Below are 24,069 nucleotides of genomic sequence, written 5' to 3'. Positions count from 1 at the left end.
ATTATACAGACCTCAAAGGGCATTGCATTACATATGTCACACAAAGAATGTTCTTGTTGCCATTTTTTTTTAAATTGATCATTATATTTAGTTATTTCATTTAATTAACATTTTCATTTAATTTAAATATATTTTAACAATCATCAACCGTTTCAATTGTGACTTATACAACCAGTTAAATGAATGTAATTGAAAATATGAATTCAAATAAATGTACATTCTTTATTGTCACTAAAGCATATACACAAGTATCAGAGTGAAGGTCTTGGATGCAATTATGTTGTGACAGGAAAGACCAGAATCCACAAAACATTAACTGCATACTATACATGTAATGCACAGTATTCTCATGATATACATCACTATACAAAATGCACAATTACAAATACAGAATACATTTTAAAAAATCATGTACATTTTAAATGTTGCAATGATTCTTTGAGCAGTTCCTGTTGCAGTACAAGTAACAAAGCAGTGACTGGACACAAGCAGTGCAAGGATAGTCCACCCAAAACATGAGCATTCTCTCATCATTTACTCCTTCATGCCATCCCAGATGTATATGACTTTCTTCTTCATATAAACATAGACAAAGAGTTTTAAGGAAATAATCCATCTCTGTGAGTCCATATAATACAAGTGGATTGTAACCCATGTACGTAAGATTTTTAATAGTTAAAACAGTTTACATTATTATTATTTTATCTAGCTTATTGTTTGACTTCAGAAGGCATTGATTCATCCACTGAGGTCGCATGGATTACCGTCACGCTCACTGTGTGTGGTTTTTAAAGCGTCTTTAGGACTCGCAGAGATGGATTACTTTCCTTACAATCTTAATTCGTGTTTATCTGTAGAAAGAAAGTAAAATGCATCTGGGACAGCATGAGGGTGAGTAAAATAAGAGAGAATTGTATTTTTGGGTGAACTATCCCCTCAACATTCATATGCTATTGGTATGCTAATCCAAGATCAGCATAGACTAATAAGAATAAAGTGAAACCTCTTGTGTACTTGCGAACTATGTTTGTTTTAATCTAGAGGAAATTGAAATATTTGCTAGTTTATATTAAAATAAATCAGGTGTCTGAAGATCAAGATCCCAGTCATTCAAAGGTGATGTGTCTGAACAAAGTAAGATTATTGTCTGATAGGGACAGTGGATCTCTGGTACTATCACTCCATCCTCTGTGTCAGCATCAGAATTTTGTTTATGGAAAATTTGCTCCACTCCCTGGAAAATGAGAGAAGAAATGTATTATAATCTAACAATACAAACTGCTTTGAACTCCCCATACAGTAACAAGTTGCAGACTTAAAATATTTATTATATTTATTATTATTTATTATATTTATTTTATATTTATTTTACAGTACTAAATATTTACCTCGGAGTCAAGCAGCATTTATCATCTGTAATACTGTTGTGTAACCAGTAGATGGCTGTATTGCCCTATATATAAACATATGGCTGTGTATTCCCTAGTTGCTGGATGTTTTCAGTCATAATTACTTGCATGTATTAAGTTATTAATGTGGACATATATTTATTATTAAAGACTATTAAAGATTTAACATTTGTCAAAGAAATGTTCATTTGAAGTGCACTTTTTTCATTATTATTAGTCAAATATGGACACAGAAAAAGCTATTTGTTACTCATACTAGATACATATAATAGCTTTATCAGTCATCTTTATCACACAAAAGTAATCAGAATAAATATTGCAACCAGGGCGATACTTCAAAATAGCTGAGTGTTTACATATTACGAACAGAGACGTGTTCTGTGGTCAAGTCGTGTCTCTCCTCTTTCAAAAACTTTGCATCGCAAATTAATCAGCAATTGAGAAATTCAGGTTTAAATAGCTTTATTGGCATGGTAAAAAAGGCTTTACATTGCCAAAGTTGAATCAGGCAGTGATTGACAGCACTCTGGTCCTATGGCATCAGTCATTGACTGATACAGTACAGATAGGCTACTGTACAGTACTCTAGCTCAATGTTGTTTGGGGTGGCTGGGGGGAAATATGATCTAATCGAAGCAAATATGATCTAATCGAAGACTGTAACCGAATGTAGATAAACAAGTCATGTAATGATTGGGCTAACAGTTAAATCAAGACAACACAGCTCAGCTGTATAATGTTATGGGCTCTCACTGAGCTCTAAAATGCCTCTCCACCTGAAAAAGCCAGTACTGTATTATAAATAGTATTAGTATAGTATTAAAAAAAAACAAAAATCAGACTTACCACGAGTAGGCTATTATCAAGTATCCTCCTGATATAGCGACGATGACTAATGATAAATATCATTCGTCTGTACTATTCCTTCTATAAGAGATCATCTCAACAAATAGTGTAGCAGCAAATAAATACAGATATAAACTTAATATCACTAAAATGAAATAGAAAGCTGCGATTACAGACGCTCACATCCACACACCACTGACGTCTTCACTTCCAGGTCACGAAGCTATCAATCAAAAGCTCAGTAACCAATGAGAACACACTGCTACTAGCCCCGCCCCCACGAGAGAAATGTGTCAGAACGGCGAACGAAAACTCTGGAAGCGCATTTGTAAGTTCAGATCAGCGATTGAAATATGAGAAATAGTTAGCAAAACATGCAGTGTATTAAAAACGAAGTCAAAAAATTTGCCTGCGATTTATTCTTTTTCAGTTTTAGAGATAATTTATTTAGTTTCAATTTATATTTTCATTAGTTTCTTGAAAAGCTACGTTCATTTTTATTGGCACAAGAATAGCTCCATAGGGATACAGTTTACTGCTGGCATATTTTAAATGCTCAGCAGATACCCTGTCTGTACCACATGCCTTCTTGTAATCCAGCTTCATCACTATCTCAAGGACTTCTTGTGAAGTGACAATCACATCTTCACTCTTCTCAATTTTGTCAACAATAAAATAATTACTCTTAACAGCATTGAAAATGTCAATATTTAAAGTTTGCCTTTGCTTTCTTCATGTATTCAAACACATGATTAACACTTGGGTCTGCCTGAATCAGCCCAAGCTTTAAAGGCCCTCTAGCCTCAGCATGGGACTGCTCCACATATTCATTCCAGCCTGGTTTAGCTTTACATGTCTTCATCTTATACAGAGGTTGACTTGAGGCAAGGAGAGAATCTACAATCTTATCATACAATGAGCACAATTCAACTCTGTGTTGCAGATTCTGACAGTTAATATCATTACAGGTTACAGCACTCTTAGGCAACTCAATATTGCTCAGCCTGGTTTCAGAATGGGTAATATATGTACCAATGTCCTCTTGCGTTAAGGTGGACCACTTAATTTTTCCAAATTGCATCTCATTGCTCACACACTTAAGAGATGGCACTTTGCCCACATTCACCAACAAAGAGAAGGGCACATGATCCGAAGTAGCAAATTCATAGTTGATCCAAATGGATACAATAGAATCATGAGCATCACTGGTACATACAATTCGGCTACTTCATTACACTCCGCTACCACTTGAAATGAACCAGTTGCTAGTTGACGCTATTTTCTTACAAGACACCGTTTTGCCCAGTTTCCCAGACAAATAAGCGCACAAAGTAGCTCAGGGGAAAACCTAGTGGCAAAGACACTCACCAATTTGGTTTTGACCACGGAGATATTACTCACGGTTCCAGTGCCGATTATTCCCATTTTCTTCCGCTGCTCCCTTCTTGGACGGGGTTGCACAGTCGCATTGGGCTGCGTCACGATGTTTAGCTGCTTATGTTTTCCTTTCTTTACCATCGTACTCCACTCCGGGGGCCGTGGTATGGCATTCATGGTCTCACCCACGTGGCCCGTCTCTCTCAGCAGTAAGCGCGCCAGTGCCATTTCAGCCTCCGTCTCCGTCAATGGTACAGGGGCCGCTTCGTAGGCTTTTTGGCCAGCGTCTCCATAGGCTTGGCCTGGTGGTACTTTCCAAGGCAGACAATCGATGCTCCACAGCCGCCGTGGCCGCCCTCACGTTCTCATTCTCACTTGTCTGAGTTTCCAAAGTCGCTCTCAGACCGGCTACCTCCCGACTCAGCTGTTATACTCTGCTGAGCAACGCAGATGCGTCCACATGCTCGAATCCAACAGGAGGGAGCACATCCAGATTGTGCGATACAAATCTGGGAATATTTTCTCCGCACTCATTAAGCACTCTCAGACAGTCTTTTATGTTATTGATGTCTTTCTGAGACCCTTTGTGCTTTACACAGCACATTGAAGAAGGGCACATTTCAAACAGCAGCCGCTTGGACTCTTCAGTCCATTCAGAGGAGAAATTGTTTATCACCAGCAAAACAATTTCGTCATGAGCCAGTGTTCTCATTTTAACGACAATAAAGTTTAAAAGTTCATCCTCAATGATCACTTTGCCATCAGTAGTTTTATACACACAAATCTCAGTTTTTGTTCTTGAGCATCCAGCTCCTCCAGCATGCACACCTGCACTCGCCACCATCTTAAACACTGTGACAGTGCCGCGTGTCAATCGACTGCAAAATATGGTTTTGGTCTCTTTACCTCTTTAATGTCCCGCTGGCAGTGTTTCAGAGCTCCGTATGTTAAAGGAGTGGTTTACTGCTTTTTTTCTTTGCATGATTGTGTATATGTTGTAGCTCATTGTCTGGGTTACTGTGATTGCAAATATGTGTTGTTGTTTTTTTTTAACAATGTTTAGCTCAAGAATATTGATCCGGGAAGTTCGAATAGCCCATGTGAATATTGCCAACTTCACTGAACTCCTTGAGTTATGCACTGACCGTATTTCTTTATATTTGAGTCCAAGTTCATACACTATGAAACGCTCCATTAACTTACGGAGACACTGCCAGTGGGACATTGAACAGGAAGTGTCTGTCCAAGCTCAAAACAGGTTTTGCGTTGGAACGCAAATATCTTCGCGAGGGAACGCAAAAGTTTTGCGTGGAAACGCAAAGTTTCTCGGGGGAACGCAAAAGATTTGGAAAAACAAATTTCTCCCATCCTAAAAAAAATTCCACCACCACGTCCTTTTAGGGGCTCCATAGAAATGATTAAGACCATTCGGTTATTTTATATGGCAATATATTTGTTTGTAACTCACTTTATTTTATAGACTTTGTTTTTGCTGTTGCTGTTGTTGATGATAACTCAGCATTCTTCATTATTGTCTTAAATAAGATGTTCCTCATCTGTGTAAAATGGTGTCATTTCCAGGTGATGTTGAAGGATTGAGTGTTTTCAGAAACCAGTGCTGATCAGTTTTCAGTGTAAGTTTAGCTGCAGTATGTCAGAGGAAAGAGGAAAGGACTCTCTCTCTCAGATGAGTCTCTCAGAGAAACACAGGTAAGACTGCGTCTGTTTTCACACTATCCGTTTAAACTCGACTGGACTTTGTGTTTCCTGTCAATAACAAAACTTTAAGCATTGTTTTATATTTGCACAACTTCAGTTTTTAACTTCTTAAATTCACTCTGACATTGTCTATAAAGCCCTGTTTGCTCTATAGAAAATATCACAGTTAATAATTTGTTAATAACCTTCTATACGCTGAATTAATCCAAATAAATGATTTCAGTTTTTAGATCATAAAAGTATTGACAGACATTAGGAAACAACTATACACTTAACTGTGTTGCACAACTGTGTTGCACAGACATTTCTGCTCTCTATTTCTGTCAATAAACAAAAACTTGACATGGTCTCTTAAATTAGAGTAGGGGTTGCACGACTACTGATTTCTGCTAGTCGATTTCTTATCAAAACAATACTCGAGTTACTCGACTACTCGTGGTTCATGCTACTGTAAATGAAAAGACATGAAATAGCTAGATCTTATCAATAAACATTTATTAATTCATAGCCTAATGCAACAATTACATAAGTAAACTCTCAAAACATAAATTTTCATGTAACAGTCTAAAGCCAAATAAAAAGCCGTTCTTGCCTTTCATTTCAGATGTCTGCTTCTAGGGGCCGTTCACATCGCGTCTTTTCCGCGCTCAAGGTCGTTATTTCAAATGTAGGCGAGCGCGCTCATAATGGAAGCAATGTGGTGCGCTAGTTTTTCCAGGCGGGTTTTTCCTTCTCATCTCCAGAAATATATCTAGTAGTAAAGCTAATGCAAGGGCTATAAATCAATTAATCCTTTGCTGATACTTCCTCATCGTCATCATGGAGAGCGCAGTTCATAGTTGCATAGCAACGACAGACGCCATGGGAGCGCAAGCGCTTGTAGGAGACAGCGGCACGGCCGCGCTTTTCACATGTTTTTAGACGCAATATGTCATGTGAACGGCCTCTTGCAGAGTTGGCCAATTACAATATTTTTGTCATCCTTGATGAAATACTTCCACACATCTGACGTGTGGTGTCTGTTGGTGACGTTCGCCATTTTTAATTCATTTATGGTTAATGGACGCTCGAGTAGTCGATTGTTTCCGACAGCATCGACTAGTGGTTAAAGTAGTCGATCTATCGACTACTCGACTAGTCTATGCAAGCCCTAAATTAGAGTGAAGTATTTTTTAACATGTTTAATCTCTCTCATGTATATTAAATAAATCGTTTAACTAATGTGAGCCAGTAAAATAAAATAGGAACTACCGCTGCGTGGAAACGTGGTAGGAACACCTCCAGCGTAGTGCGTCTGAAGCATGAATGAAATCAGTCAATGGCGAGACGGAACGTAGTAGGCGGGTAACGTCACCGACCAGGAAACTATAAAGCACCCCAGAATCACAAGCATGACAGCTATATATATTTCCACATATTTCCATATATATTAAAAAAACAAAATGAGTCAAGAACAAGTGACGAGCGAGCAGCAATATAGGAAGCGTGTTCCCCCCTGTACTCGATACATCACAGGCAGTGATGGAGTGCAGCATGCCCAGTCAGCTCTCGAGGGGGCTGATTGCGAGCATTGCGAGCGTCTTCCATTACGGACGCTGCGCTCCCGGCGATCGCTTTTTGAGGAGGGCGGTTCGCTGCGCGCTCCCCGCGGCTCAGGTCCCGCTTCTGTCGAGGCAGAACGGCGACGTCAGTCGTGGGGTTCGCAAATGGATCTCACAGAGGGGATTGAGATGGGTCCCGCCCTATCTCATCCTTCACCGGCGAGATCCAGCGCCTCTACCCCCGGTGCAGAAGCACGCTCTGCGGTTACTTCTGCCCAGGATGAGGCGCAAGAATTTCGACTATCCAGTTCTGAGGAGCTGGATGTTGAAATTGTTGAGACTGAGGAGATTGAAGACTCGTCACTTCATTCTCCAGCTGAAGAGGAGCTGTTTGATGTTTTAACTTGTGCTGTTGAAAAGCTCAGCATCGAGTGGCCATTAGATGGGCAGGAGTCTCGTCAGAAAAGCAAATTAGATGAGAGATTTCTACCATCTCGCGCTCAGCCTTCACAACGGTGTCTGCCTCTGCCGTTCTTCACAGACCTTCACACTGAGGTGTCGAAGTCCTGGGTTAGACCGGCTTCATCGAGAGTTTACACCAGGGAATGACAACTGGCGGCCCGCGGGCCAAAACTGGCCCGCCAGCAATATTTTCTGGCCCTCCGGATTATTTTGGAAGTCCTAAATGCTGCACAAAACTCTTCCACTACTTGAGAAAAGCCATAGTCGCGTGGCGATTTGACTGCCGCATACTGTGTGAAACGCCATAGGGAATCATGCAGCGCGGGATTACATTTTAAAGTAGCCTATAATAACTGTGCGTTCACACCGGACGCGAATAGCACGTCAAATTCGCACCTGCCGCGTCTACGCTTGACCACTTTGTGTCCATTTGCGTGTGAAAAGACGGTAGCGGTCAGAACTCTGGTGTACTTTGGACGGAGCGGGCGGTCTGACTGACAATAGCCCACTCCCGACATCTTTTGACAGCGTATCCGCACTTAACCCTCTGGGGTCTGGGGTGTTTTTGGGGTCCTTGAGATGTTCTGACATGCCCTGACATTTGTGCTTTTTTCAGTTGCTTATAAACATATTAATGGCAAAGGTGTAATTACACTATATTTAGCACAAACAGGACTACCATAATATGTGAGCCACATGTATGTACATGTTTTCATTTTTGAGAGAATAATGTTTATGCATGGTTATCGAAAAAACTAAAAATTAAAGTTTCTGAAATAAGGCCACAAAACACATACTAAATATGTGGCAATAAGACTTTTGACTAATGGATGTTGTTTTTTCTTCAAAATGATGTGAAAATCATCCTGCCTAATCATTCACATAAAACGATACATTGATTTAAGTTTTGTGAAACACTTTTAGTTTGGAAAGCCAATATGCGGATGGGGCGTAAACGATCCAACAGCATCATGCATATTAGTCCGGTGGCGTAGTGAAAATACTGTTACCGAGGTGATAAAAGCACCAAATTTTGCATGGTGTTTCCTTAGGGTCTATAGTGTAATTTTGGCCTAGGAGCCCTCGGAAATAAATGTTGTAACATGTCATATTAGAAGTATATCATTATCAATGAAATATGCTTAAAAACAGAGATTGTCAAGTTCCTGCACAAGATAAAGTATTCAAATGAATCCCAAAGTTAAAATTTTGATATGTTTATTTATGTTTATGAACTTTTACATAACTAAAGCTTCAATACATGTTAAAGTATTAGCAATATGGTCTTTATTGGCCCTGTAATTGATAATTATGAGTCGTTACAGTTGCATTTGCAAAGAGGTGAGCAGTCTAGACTTGCTTTGCCACATTTGCATGTGGAACAATCCCCCTTACAGCAACATTTGATAAGTTCTCTGCAGGCTGTGGGGACTTCTGGAAGTGTCATCCAAACTGGTTCCCAAGACCCTGTTTCCTTGGTCCATCCATAGTCCCTTGGAGAAGGAATATCTTTCTGTGAGAGTGTGCTGGTCGCCCAGATTCCAGTCTGATAAACTGCCCGTCTGATGTGCTGCAGTGGAGTATCTTGGGTGGGTGGCAGTTTCTCCATTGTACTACTCCCATAGCAGAAGAGTTATTTCCTCTTCTGGACAATGGAGCTTGAAGGACTGGACTTGTCATACAAGATGACAGTCAGTCTCTCAAGCTTTTGGAACTGCCATGAGGCAGCAACTAATTTTTGGAATGGATTTCTGGCGAGGGAAGCAAATACGTACTCGGTTACTAACGTAACCTCTATTCTCTCTAGAAGAGGGAACGAGTACTGCATAATATCTTACGCTAGAGGAAAACCTCTTTTCCGTGAGATATTGAAGCCAAAAAATTATCCTTAATTTTGTAATAATGTAAAACACGCTGCGGCAGCATGCAGACATAGGCGAGACAGCTCGCGCGTCTATTGGCTGCCCTGCGGCAACTGCAGCAGCCTATCGAAAGAGGCCCCTCGTGACGTCAGATCCAATGAGGGCGCTTCGCGCCCACTGCATCACGTCCTGCCGAAACGGGCATGGCTTGGGCCTATAAATATAGCTCGACAGGCTGTGAAATCTCGTTTTTCATCGCCGAAGCGAACCAGAGCGTGATGCATGCACGGCAAAGATATGCAGTATTTGTTCCCTCTTCTAGAGAGAACCGAGGTTATGTTAGTAACCGAGTACGCTCTCTTACGAGGTCTCTCGTACTGCGTAATATCTTACGCTAGGGGAACACAGTGTAAAACGCCGGCGTGCTGAGATCCAACATCAAAGTCCCAAGGGCAAGTGCCCGGGGCTCATATAGTGCATGATCATCAGGGACTCGCAGAGAGTCCAGGAAAGAGGGGCTGGAACAGCATCATTCCTGTACTAAGTAGCGTCCTGTAAGGAGCAATTATATAGTGTTCCACACAGTCAGGGCGAAAACTCGGCCTGGTCTGATGAATATTACAGGTCTTACACACTGCCCATGAAGTTATTTAATCGATCAACGAGCGGTGCTCGAGCATTTTCAGTATTCTGAGCCGATAGCATAGGGCAGATAGTACTGATTTTTGACCGAAAGCAGCTTAGCCTGCAAGGCGGGAACCTCTAGGTTATAAAACCTCATAAATGTAGATGGGGAGGCCCAGCCTGCCGCCATACAGATATCTTGCAAGGCAATCCCACTAGACCAAGCCCATAAAGAGGGCATGCCTCTTGTGGAGTGCGCTCTGACACCTAACAGGCACTGCAGACAGAAGCATAAGCCAGCGCAATAGCATCAACTATCCACTTGGATAGGCTCTTTTTCGACACGGCAAGTCCCTTAGAACATCCGTTGAGCGAAACAAAGAGCTGCTCCGTCTGTCTGAAGACAGTCGATCGAGACACATAAGCCCTTAATGCCCTGACCGGGCAAAGGAAGCTTGCGTCCTCCTCCTCGTTGGAGACCGGCGGGGCCGACAGGGAAATCACCTGCGCCCCAAAACGGTATGTTGAGGGATTTTGGAACATACCCGTGCCTTGGTTTGAGTATGACTTTCGAGTCATTTGGCCCAAACTCCATACACGTCGCACTTACTGAGAGCGCATGCAAGTCCCCTACGTGCTTTACTGAAGCAAGAGCCAGAAGAAATGCTGTCTTGAAAGACAAGTGTTTGATATCTATTGATCGGATTGGCTCGAATGGGGCACCTTTCATGGCTTCCAAGACCGTAGAAAGGTCCCACATGGGAACTGAGGGAGGTCTGGGAGGATTCAGCCTCTTAGCTCCTCTAAGGAAGCAAATAACCAGATCGTTCCTTCCCAGTGACTGGCCAAACGTCGGTTTAGTGAACGCTGCTATGGCCGCCACATAGACCTTGAGCGTGGATGGGGTTCTGCCCTTATCCAGTAGCTCTTGCAGGAAGGAGAGAACCTCCGACACCCCACAGTCTGAGGGTGAAAAGCCACAAGCTGTGCACCAGCTAGTGAACACAGACCAATTCGAGGAGTAGAGCCATTTAGTAGACGGGGCGCTCTAGCCTGCGTGATCGTGTTTAACACTTCTACCGGGAGGTTAACGGGTACCCGTTAATGGCCCACGCATGTAGGGACCAAAACTCTGGGCAAGGATGCCAGATCGAGCCCTTGGCCTGAGAGAGGAGGTCCTTCCTCACTGGTATTGGCCATGGAGCAGTGCTTGTCAGCTGCATCAGAACCGGGAACCAAGCTTGGTTCATCCAGAACGGAACCACAAGTAGCACTGAGCATCCGTTTTCCCTGATTCGCTCTAATACCTGAGGTAGGAGCGAGACGGGGGGAAAGGCATAGAGCGGGCAGCGGGTCCAGACATGGGCCAGCGCATCCCTGCTCTTGGAGAAAAACTCATTTCCTGAGATGCGAACAGGTCTACCTTTGCTCTGCCGAATGTCTTCCACAGCAGTTGGACTGTCTGTGGGTGTAGAGACCATTCTGCTGCCGGAACATTGTTCCTGGACAGTCTGTCTGGTCCCACATTCAGGTGGCCTGGCACGTGCGCTGCTCTCAGTGAGCACAGATTGTGCTGAGCCCAGACCAGGAGGCTCTCTGCCAACCTGTGGAGGTTCCGTGATCTGATACCTCCCTGGCGATTATAGGCTACCACCAACGTGTTGTCCGAACGAACCAGAACGTGGTGTCCTTTTATCTGGGGACAAAAACGCCTCAGCGCGTTGTTGACTGCCATCATTTCCAAGCAGTAGACACCACCTTCACACTCGAGGAAGTCCCCAGGCTTACACCTGACCGGTACCAATTGGTCACCCACCAAGGTTTCAGAGCCGAGATGCATTTCTGATCGACCTTGAGGCGGAACAGACCAGAAGTCCATGCTCGGCGCGGTACTCGCGCTTTTAGCCAGAACTGCAGTGGGCGCATGCGAAGCAGGCCCAACTGGAGTACAGATGACGCTGAGGCCATGAGACCCAGCATTCTCTGAAACTGTCTGAGCGGAACTATAGTGCCACAGCGGAATGATTCCGTCATGTGCTGAATGTCCAGTCTGCGCTGTGGCGATAGCTGTGCTGTCATAGACAGCGAGTTCAGTTCTGTGCCCAAAAAGGATATTCTCTCTTCTAAGATGAACTCTGTTTTAGCTACAGATTCATCTGCACAGTTATGGCTGTCTAGATCTTTAAAATCATCCAAGAAAGGGTTGCCCATTCTTTTAATAGTTTCAGACAGGTTGGCTACATGTCTTTGAAATGTCTTCTGTGTGGAAAGACACTGTTCATGATGCTGGAAGTTCTTAGGATTATCTATGTCATTTTCAGGAAGAAAGTCCTCTTCAAATTCTTTCAGCAATCTTCCCAACTCTGGTCCAGAGATCATCCATCGTCTGAAAGCATTTAGGTTTTCTGTGAGACCAACTGCACCACTGCAACCTTTCACAATCTTCTCTTGTTCATGAGCTTGGTCGAAAGGTATTGCGGAGAACTTGTTGTATGTCTTTGAGAGAACCCAGTGTGAATGCTTTTCAAACTCATCCTTGATGGTGCTGGGCAAAGACTTCATGTCCCTGATGTGGACAGACACCCATATTGCATAGTTTGTTTGGTCCAAGGCAAAAAATAGAGGGATGAGTTCTTCTAAAACTTTTACATATAGAAGGAAGTTCTTCTCTCTGTGAGCTCTGACAAAAATGAGAATGAGGGTTTCATATCTTAGTATTAGATCCCAATACTTGAAAGTTGGACTCTTGTAATTCATGTCATTTCTCCAAGTGATAAAGGTATCTTCATCATTGGGGCCAGCAATAAGCCTAAAAGCTTCCTGCTGTAGATTGTGAAGTGACAGTAGAGTGACTTGGCCTCCATGACTCACACCATGCCTAGTTAGGTGTGCTGCTTTCAGAAATGAATCAGCCTTTCCAGAAGATGCTACTTCTGCTTCAGTGAGTGCTGTCGTCCAACCAGAGCACTCTAAGAGGTCGCCAAGTGTATTCCAAGTGTATTCCTTAGTTGGATATTAAGTATAAAAGAACGAACAAATTCTAAACCTGCAACACGTCTACAATAGGCAACCAAAATAACTGAAAGAACATCTAGATATGTACTGTCACACACAAATAGGATTAAATGTGATGTGATGCAGCCTAACATAAAACTAATGATCAAACTATGAACTCAGTAGATAGCTATATGAATGACCTAGTTTAATTGAAAAAATAAAAGAGAACCAAGATCTATTAACATTTAAGCATTTTTGCTGCCTTTTTTAATAATTCCGCCTATATTATACAGGGCTTTTTGAGGGTTTTTTTTAGGTATAAGGTGTCTTGGCACTCTGTTTTACACTTATAATTTGGAAGATCTACTGGCCTGAGCACAAATGAACAAAAGGAAGCTTATTCAGTGATCTTAAAAGTTACCCTGAAAGTTTTACTTGAGAGGTGTTGATTTAAAAATCTGGCTTTCCCCTGTTGTTTAATTTCATGGAAACAGACACCAGTGATTTTGCCAAGAGATCTCTCGTATTTATTTAATTAATATAAAACATAGGAGAGAAGAGACAGTGGACAAAACAAAAGTCCTCATGCTAGTTTCTCATCATCTTCTCCGGTCATCTTCTCTGCCTTTACAGACACAGGCTTGGTTTTTATATTGACCAAAGGAAAAAAACTACATCACCATAGCGACCATACATTCAGCAGATGAACATATGGTTTCCATTAGGGGTGAAATGTATACCATTATATAAACAGTCCAGCACACAAAGTCAGCACACACTCAAAGTCCCCCAAAGTCTCTCTCCCCACATACATTGAGTAAATGATTATAAATGTATATAAAAAGTAATAAAAGAGATACATAATACTACTAATTATGAATATTAATACTACTGATTATGCATATTAATAAAAAGTAATAATAATACTAAAAACAACATTAAATGATGAAATTTGAGTCTTCAGTCCCTCCTCTTGGAACTACGGCCGTCAGTTCCACCATCATTCCCAGGTGGCCAACCTATAGAAGTGATAGTGAGGAGGAAAAGCAGACCAAGAAATAGACATAAACATAGACAGAAGAATAGAAACAGAAAAGAAGAAAAACAAAACAAAACAACAAAGAACCCCCCATGTCATGTCCCCGTATACTATGTGTTCGTTTTAACATCTATGTGTATGCATTTAAAAATGAACCCCAATCATCTAAGAAAAGAAAAACTAATAAGTCTTCTGCCAGTGCCTTGACTCGTTAATTACTTAACTCCTCAAGTTCCTGGCCAAAACAACAAACTAAAATAAACGTTGATATTAGAAAAATATCTATCCCTTGGGGTTGAAAATCAGGAAGCGAGTGTTCATTGTTTGTGGAGTTGTGTTTTGTATGTAGTGTAGAATGTGTAAAATCTCTTTTTCACCGAATTTCCCATTCTTGGTTCTATCAATATGTTTCTTATTGAGAATAACTTACAACCATCTCTAATCAATGTCAATGAACTTGATTCCTGAAATGGAAGCAGAGAGATAATTAAACATCACTTCTTTATTCCCAATCTTTAAAGCTAATGGATGAACAGTGCTCAATATCAGGCCATAAGCCGTCATTATCATCTTGTTCATTCACTAAGCAAGGTTTAACTTGTGACCAATGATACCATCTATCTGTTCCTACACCCTTCCCTTTAAGGCAAACACTTGTATCAGTTGTTAAGAGTATCTCATATGGTCCCTCCCATCTAGGCTCTAAACCTTTCCTAGCAATGCGTTTGACCATAACAAAACTGCCTAACTCAGGAATGTGTGGAATATCAGTTATAGTATGTTTTTCATCCCATTGCTGTTGAGCTTCTCGCACTTTCTTATTATTGTCTTTGGTAGCTTTGTCCAGCATTGTTAGATAGCGTCGTAACTTCTCTTGGAACAAAGTAGAATCTCCTCCTGTTCCCGCAGGTGGCGGAGCATCAGGAGGTAGGACCATTGCTCTTCCAGTCATCAGTTCAAAAGGAGTTAGTCCTGTTACTCTGTTTGGAGTTGCTCTCAAGTTCCACAGAATAGCAGGTAATAACTTATGCCAACCTTGGCCAGTTTGCAGAATGGCTTTGGTAAGAGCGGTTTTCAACGATCTGTTCATTCGTTCTACCATGCCTGAGCTTTCCGGCCTGTACGGAATGTGAAACTTCTGTTTGATCCCCATCAATTTCTTTGCTTCCTTCATCAGTTTTCCAGTGAAGTGAGTTCCATTGTCAGAATCAATTTCATATGGAAGACCCCAGCGAGGAAAAACTTCTTCCACCATTACTCGTGCTGCCGCTTCAGCTGTGCAAGTTCTCGTAGGGAATGCTTCCACCCACCTAGTAAATCTGTCCATGATTACTAGAATGTATTGGTACCCTCCACTGGGTGATAAAGGTCCTGTGAAATCGATTTGGAGGTGTGTCCATGGACCTGTTGGTCTGGGTGCATGTGACATTCGCACCTTCACAGATTTTCCCACATTTGCTTTCATGCAAATTAAGCATCTCCTACAGTAGTCATCAATGTCTCTCATCATTCGTGGCCACCACCACGTCTCGCTGATTTGAGCTTTCATTGCTTTTGCTCCAGCATGCACCTTTCCATGATACAGCTGCATTAATTCTCTTCTTGTTCCAATCGGCATCACCACTTGTCCGGTTGGAATTCTCCAGATACCTTGATCATCCTCTTTCGCTCCCGCTTTTATCCATTGTTCTTTCTCTTCATCTGTCTCTGTTTGATATGACAGAAGATGGCGCTCAGGATTATCTTTGCTGTTTTCCTGTACCATGGTAACAGGAGTAAGAGGTAGTAAAGCTGCTTCTCTAGCTGCTGCATCTGCTGCCGCGTTTCCTTGACTTTCTTTGGACTTGTCAGATTGATGTGATTTTACTTTGATCACGGCTGCTTCTCTTGGTAAGTGGCATGCTGCAATCAAGCGACGAATTATGGAAGCGTGTTGTATTTCGCTCCCACTGCTAGTGATAAGTCCACGCCTTTTCCACAGGGCAAGATAGTCATGGACCACGCCAAAAGCATAACGACTATCTGTGTAGATGTTGACTCGATCTCCTTCTGATAGTTCAAAAGCTTCCGTAAGTGCCGTGAGCTCAGCTACTTGTGCTGAAAATTGCCCTGGAAGAGCTCCTTTCTTCACAACAGTTCCATCAGCTTCCACTACAGCCCATCCAGTATGTCGTTTTCCATCAACGTAATAACTGGATCCATCAACCCATAACTCCTTATCTGGATTTTTAAGAGGGATTGGATTAACAGGACCATGGCTTTCCTCTTCTACTTGTTTTTCACACTCATGTGGTGTTCCCTTATGTGGTTCTAGCATCATTGTTGCAGGGTTAAGGGATGTGTCTCTAATTATTTCCACTCTCAAATCCTTGTTCAACAAGGTTGCTTCCCATTTTGCTCTTCTTGCGTCAGTTATGGTCTTGATGTTTGTGTTGTTCAACAACGTCACTATACTGTGTGGAGTGTGAAGTATGATGGTTTGTGCTCCTATCAGATTTTCCACAGCATCCACTGCCCATGTGGCACCATCGAGAGCTTGTATACATCGTGGTTGACCAATCATTGTGACAGGAATCTTTGTGGAAAAGTATCCAACTGGTCTGTATCGATCACCTGGTTTTTGACACAGTACTGCTGAGTAGGTCTCATTTCCCACCCTGGTCCACAAATGGAATGGCAATCGTCCATCGGGAAGTCCCAAGGCTGGGGCTGATGTCAGTTTCTCTTTCATAGATGTAAATGCTTCCTCAGCTTCTGGTGTCCAGGTTATCTGCTCCACTCCAGGCTTTCCTCCCTTATACAAGTCGATGAGAGGGCTAGTAATGCTGGCAAAATCAGGTATATACTGGCGACAGTAGTTGAAAAGTCCCATCACCTTCCGTATTCCTGTAACTGTTAGAGGTTTTGGGAGTTGCCGTAATGCCTCTACACGTGTCATTCTCCTTCCCTCGACAGATATTTCTTGGCCCAAGTAGATAACTTTGGTTTTGGCCAACTGTGCTTTGTCGGGGTTGACTTTGAATCCTCCTTTCCTAAGGGCTAGTAGGACAACATTCAGAGCAAATATTTTTTTCATCTGGGCTTGCAATCAACAAGTCATCAACATATTGGATGCAAACACTCCCTGAACTCTCAATTTCAGCTTTTCGCTCCGTTAAGAACTGATCCAAAGTTCTATGGAATACCACAGGAGATAAATTTAGCCCTTGTGGGAGTCGGTTCCAGACAAACTGTTTTGCCCCCACTGTGAAGGCCAATTTCTCTTGAGATCTTTCGTCAATAGGTATAGACCAGAAAGCCGACAGTACATCTAATACTGTGAAAATTCTTGCGTTTCCTGGAATATCATTCAGAATGGTGGCTGGATTGGCCACAATAGGATGCGGTTTTGGTGTTACACTGTTAAGTCTTGTGTAATCGATGGTTAATCTCCATGAGTTATCCGATTTCTTGACAGGCCATACAGGACTATTAGTGGTTGATGAAGTTTGTCTGATGATTCCTTCAGCTTCCAAGTCTGCCACTATCTCTTCCACGGCTTGTCTTGCTTCAGGTCGGATAGGGTATTGTTTATGAGGGGCATGTATCGGTCCCTCAATAACAACAGGGTCGATGTTGGCTTTACCGCAATCCAATTTGTGTTTAGCCCAAACATCTGGATATAAACTGCACAGAAGTCCCCACACACCGTCTTTTCCCCAATCTCTGATAATTGGTTTTGCTGTACCAACAGACGTTAGATTACATGTGCGATCTTCGTGTGGTATTATCCCAGCAGTTGTAGCGATTTGACGACTGTCGGTAAATATGATCATGTTCAACAGTGGAAGAATGTCCATGCCAATAAGGCTTCCTTGTGAATTTGGACCCACCCAGAAGGATGTCCATAAGACTTCATCTTCATGTATTTGCAAAGGAACTTGTATACTTTTGCGAAATTTAGTGATACCTCCTCCAACTCCTTCAACTTCCATAGTTTCATCTGTTGTAGGTAGGTTCAGATCTGTTATCGAAATCGCCGCTCCTGTGTCGACCAAAATGTCACATGGGTGGCCCCCTATTAATGCATTAACGAAAAGGCGATTGTCTCTTTTCTTACTAATACAGGGGGCCGCTGATTCCTATTGCGGATGCATAATTCCCTCTATGAGTTGACGGACTTGTGCTTCAGTCCACGTCTTCCCTTGAGAGGTTTCATCATTTTTTTTCGCACTGACTTGTTTAAATGATGGACCTTGACCTTCTGCTCCACCTCCTTTAGCCCAACAATCTTTTATTGAGTGGCCACGCTTCCCACAGTTGGTGCAGAAAATCATCCTCTTCTTTGTGTCCATGTTGTATTGAGCTGTTGCCACTCCTCTTCGATTTGGCTTGTTTCCTTCTTCCTTGTTTGATCTCATAGCCATCTCTAATCGCCCAGCCCATTGAATAATCTGATCATATGTCTCACCTGGATTGACTCCAAGTGATAAGGCTTGTTGGTATTTTGAGCTAAAGCCATCCACAAGTGTGTCAGTGAACTGCACATCATCTCTGTCAGGTTGTTTCTTAGCACAGAGAGCCCATCTCTCGTAAGCATTCCACTTACGCAGAGCATATTCATCTGGAGATTCATCATCCTTTTGCTTAATCAATGTCACTAATGTAAAAGGAATTTTTCCGCTGCCCAAGATTTCTTGGATTTCTTTTCAAAACACATCTAATGCTTGCCAAAGACCCAGGGGTCGCCCCTGGTCATCAACCCACAAATTTATCCATTGGGCTGTGGTTATCGAAGCTGGCAAGCGTTCCCATCTGTCTCTTGGGATTTTAGCTTTCACAATGGTGTGTATGTCTTTTAATGTCATTTGATGTGCTTCAACCAGAGAGTCTAATTCTCGCCAAAACTCTGTGTTTGGATCTTGTCTCTTCAGAGGAGGCAAGGCTGTGAGAATGGCTTGACGTTCTCCTGGTGTGAATGGTCTCTCTTCTGTCATCATTTCAGATTGTAAGTCTTCCCTTTTAACAACAGGTGAAGAAAATTCAGGACCGATCTTGTCAACTGTGATCATGTCGTCATCTCTTGTCTCATCACCCCAGTCAGATCCATAATTACGAGCTGGTGTACATCGTAACATGTCTCTGTTCGGCTGGGCTGATTTAGATCTTGTTATTATTGGAGCTGCTTGTGCAGATGCAATGTACATCTTGTCAACTGGACCTCCATTTGATCTCAAAGCTTGAGGCTGTGTCAAAGGTTTAGATGAACTTGTATATTGTTCAGGCAAAGCTGGATAGATTGGTTTGTAAGGAGGAGGCGTTACTGTGGTTGCGGATTTCAGTGGTGGTTGTGAATATTTTCTTTCCGCTTCAGTTATTATATTTGTCCAATCTGGATCAAACAAATCATCATTGGTTGTATTTTCTCCATCTGAACATTTAATTGACATGATTTTGTTCAACTTATTAAATGCTTCAATTTGAGGCTTCATTGCTTCGGCAAGTAGAACTGGACCGCCATTTATATCACAACAAATTCCACCTTGCTTTACAATCCAATGAGCTGCCAGTATTGGAAATGCTTGTGATTTTATCTTGTCTTTTTGAGACTCGAACCAGTGTAACTGTGCATCCATATTTGCATTTATGTCAAGTCCTTTTTTCAAAAGCTTAGCTTGTTTCTTGCTCTTTCTTTCAAGGTACCAAGCCGAAATTGATCTGCTGTTACAGTCACTTTCTGCCATCTTGCAAAGTTACTTTGTGCTGCTCAGAACAGCAGGGATGTGTGTGTCTGTGAGTGTGTTTCTCTAAGGGTGGGGCAATGGTACTCTGCTTCTCTCTCTCTCTGTATGTATATTATGTGTGTGCGCTCAGAACTGCAAGCCTATATATGTGTGTGTATGCATATGTGCATGTATGTATGTGTGTGTGTGTGTGTCAGAGGCTGCCCTTCTTCTCTCTCTCTCTCCCTTCTCCAACTACAGTATATGTGTGTGTGAAGGTATGGAGCAAATTCTGAAGGGAGGGGCTGTCTCACTCTCTTTCCCTCTCTTCACTTCACAGAACAAAAGAAATTTAGAGAGAAGTTAACTCCAATGTTTTTCAGTATTTTGTTTAGTTTCCAGTTAACTCAAAACAATTTTTTCTTTCTTTTTTTAAATATTTGTGGATTTTATCTCAAATTAATTTCTTGTTTTCTTTTTCCTTTTTTTCAGTTTAACTCAGATCAGTTTCTTTTTTCTTTTCTTTTTTTTAGTTTTATCTCAGATTAATTTCTTTGAATTTTCTTTTCCCTTTAAGCTTACTCAGAATAGTATTCTCAAAAATTTGAACAGCTTTACGGTCAAAATCAGAAATGCCTGCGATCTTATCTAGTTACATCGGCACCTTCATACTTGTATGACTCTAGTGTGTTAATGCTTTAGAGACTATTTTTACCCCTCTGGAACTCGCCACTATTAACCACTCCTGTCATCAGTATCGCTGCCTTTTCATACTTGTATTACTCCAGCGTGTTAATGTTTTAGAGACTATCTTTACCCCTTTCTCTGGGAACTCGCCACACTTAACCGCTCATGTCTAACAAGTATCCTATCAAATTTCCTAGCTTAACCGTCTTACAGCTAATTTCCCAAATTTTTGACTAGATAGTCTTCTTCCTAAAAAAGATCTATCTCTATCCCAGCATATCAAATACTTTTAGAGGTTTACTTTTCAGAGAACTTAAATAAGCCAAATTAAATTGAATTATTTTTATATTTTTTTATCATACTATGTTTTATATTCATTGGCAAAATCACAGGTTCCTTAAACAGCACAGTTCTTTTTAGCAGTTACAGTCATTGTCTCTAATCATCAGGCAGACTTAAAACTTTTATAAAAAAGGAAAAAGTCTTACCTTAATGATCTAGACCAATGCCTTATGCAATCCGGTTCTTAGTGACGCCAAGCTGTTGATTTAAAAATCTGGCTTTCCCCTGTTGTTTAATTTCATGGAAACAGACACCAGTGATTTTGCCAAGAGATCTCTCGTATTTATTTAATTAATATAAAACATAGGAGAGAAGAGACAGTGGACAAAACAAAAGTCCTCATGCTAGTTTCTCATCATCTTCTCCGGTCATCTTCTCTGCCTTTACAGACGCAGGCTTGGTTTTTATATTGACCAAAGGAAAAAAACTACATCACCATAGCGACCATACATTCAGCAGATGAACATATGGTTTCCATTAGGGGTGAAATGTATACCATTATATAAACAGTCCAGCACACAAAGTCAGCACACACTCAAAGTCCCCCAAAGTCTCTCTCCCCACATACATTGAGTAAATGATTATAAATGTATATAAAAAGTAATAAAAGAGATACATAATACTACTAATTATGAATATTAATACTACTGATTATGCATATTAATAAAAAGTAATAATAATACTAAAAACAACATTAAATGATGAAATTTGAGTCTTCAGAGGGAAAAAAAAAAAAAAAAACGTTTTTCATGAATATTGTTTTTTAAGTAATTTGACACTAAATTTCAATATTTCAGCTGGGCTCCTAGGCTGAAATCATTTAGGAGGTCCTAAAGAAGCTTCATGTAAAATTTGGTGCTTTTATCACCTCGGTAACGGTATCATTTAATATGTGCACTACCCAACTGGACTATATTTAGTAGTTCACACCTGATGAGACAATGCCCCTGCATACTTAATGAGCCATTCATTCAGGTGTGTCACCTATAGCTAACTTAAATATACAAGCTTCATAAAAATGATCATTCTAGAAGAAAATTTCAGATGGCATTTAGACGCTATTGCATCTGAACTCTTCATACACACACACACACACACATATATATATATATATATATATATATATATATTAGGGCTGGGCGGTATATCGAGTTTGTACGATATATCGTTATATTTTTTTGAAACGATATGGAATGAGGCAATACCGTTTATATCGATACAGTAGTTTGATACGAGCACATCTGAAAAATAGCGGAAGACGCAGTGTGAGCTGCCACAGTGAAAGTACATAGTACAATTTGTCCTAAACATGACACAAGCTTATATTAAGGGCTTCAAAATAACTGGTAAGATATAGTTAACAAGTTTAAAGCAGCTTGCCCTGTCAGATGCTTACTGACAGATACTGTTGCTGACTGACAGATAAATACTTGCGCTGTTTAATGCGTTTGAGATGTGGTGCTTTCCTCAGTGCTTAACTTACATTTCACAGGTATATTCTCCATCTGTAAATGTTAGAAAGTCAAACAAATATGTCCATTTCACTGTCAAGAGAGGACGAGCTTCTGCAACTGAATCTCCGCTAATATTCAAGCTTCCGTGAATGAGCGCCGCCGCGCGCATGTGCGCCAAACAGACGGAGCACAATAGAATAGTAGCGCAATAATTCTGACTAAAATATTTGTTGTTGGAAACAATAAATGTGCCATATGTGGAATTTTAAACCTACAAGTATATTTTTATGAAAGTGACCATTATAAAGGGGTAATCAAACGCAGGCTAATATAATTAGTTTAAGTGCTTTTGTTTTTATTTTCATTTTTAGTTTAGCCTTTAGTCAATTTAAAAACAAAAGCATTATTTCTGTTTTTAGATTGTAATGTTACAATGTTAGAATGTAATGTGATTTTAAGCACCTTTTTGTACATAATATATTGCATAGCCTACATTACATTCACTAAATTTGTTTCCATATCCTTCAATATCAACATTGTTTGTAGGATATCATTGGGCAGGATGTGAAATGACATTTTTGTTAAATAAATACAGATTTTCTTTATCCAAATAGAAAAACGTACAAATTACCGAGATATATATCGTATATCGCCATTTAACCAAAAAATACCGAGATATGATTTTTTGGCCATATCGCCCAGCCCTAATATATATATATATATATATATATATACACACACACACACACATATTTTATAATCTATTCAAAACTAGTCAACGTCTTTCAAAACTAAAGTATACATTTTATCATACGTATTTCAAAGTAAAGGATTCATTAGTTAGTTGATGACTTTATTTTTGACAAAACACATACAGTATATATTCCTCATCTCAGTATAGCAATAGAGTTTGCTAAAAGCTGTTCATTCAATACAGCAGTATTTGAAATTAATTACATTTATATTTGCATTTATGTCAAAACCTAGACACTTTTAAACATCAAAAGGACATTTATTAATATGTATTCGTGTCAAAATGACATATAAACAGATTTTCCTATTCAATTTTGCATGGAAACGCTTCCAAGACGCTTGCGTGTCGCGTGAAAAATAGGCGTCGGTTCTATTTCTAGTATGCACGCGTTTTCCACGCGGCTCGTGCCGCGCCTGAGACGCGCGTCTCACACAGGCAGTGTGCAAACTCTAAACTGTTAACATGGGAGCCGAAATAAAAACGGACACGCCACGCAGCTGAGACGCTTACGCCACGCATCCAGTGTGTCACTGGCCTTATCCAGCGGATGTGGGCGTTTCACAGGTTTGTATGGATTGCCTCACATTTGCGTTTGTATAGCGCGGTCTCCGTAGGCGGAGTCACATTAAAACTTAATTAGCTGAGATGAGAACGACTGACATCTCTCTCTTTACATACATATTATATAAACTGTGAATATTTGTTTTTTATAAAAAATACTTCATTTAAAAGAAGAGAATTCAAGCTTTATGCCTGTGTGTCTGTATGCCTGTTTGACTGAGTATTCGCTAAGTTACAGTTCATTTTCGGACGCGTTTCAGAATTGACTTCACTGACGGAGAGTAGGCAGAACTCGCATCATGTTTATTTGTCTTTATTTGGCGAAAAGCACAACACTTTGTTTTAATTATGAGCATACACAAAAAAATATACACTAAACAGGATCGATTGATGTATAACACAAGCATATAAGATAAAAAAAAAATTTTTTTTTTTTTTTTTGCACTCATAAGGAAATAAACGAGCCTATCGCGCTGGTGCAATAGCCGACCCCAGGGGGTTAATTCTGACCACCTGTACACCTAGCTCTGAGGAGCTGTTTGGTACTGAAACCATTGTCAGTCAACAACATTCTTTTTTTGCAAGGATGTTTGAAATAGTTCGGCAGAAAAATAGCCTACTTCATTTGTCAGTAGGGCAATATGATTTTCGTTTATGTTGCTTAGAAATTTGAGTGATAGGCTTTGTCCTATT

General features: G+C 40.8%; 1 protein-coding gene across 1 annotated transcript in view; it reads left to right on the top strand.

The window, feature by feature from the left end:
* Positions 1–5,283: 5,283 nt before the first annotated feature.
* The window catches only part of LOC308695883 (protein NLRC3-like), a gene marked incomplete at both ends in the record, with an annotated part of 36,443 nt that continues 17,657 nt past the window's right edge, over positions 5,284–24,069 (top strand). The window contains one exon of the mRNA XM_081374144.1: positions 5,284–5,342. Within this exon, the coding sequence (XP_081230270.1) occupies positions 5,284–5,342 (59 nt within the window). The remainder of the gene's footprint in view (positions 5,343–24,069) is intronic.

This window comes from Scardinius erythrophthalmus (genome assembly GCF_964197995.2).
Source record: "Scardinius erythrophthalmus genome assembly, chromosome: 9".
NCBI classification, from domain to species: domain Eukaryota; kingdom Metazoa; phylum Chordata; class Actinopteri; order Cypriniformes; family Leuciscidae; genus Scardinius; species Scardinius erythrophthalmus.
Note: the sequence above shows the minus strand (reverse complement) of the source record. Positions and strands in the feature narration are given on the sequence as shown.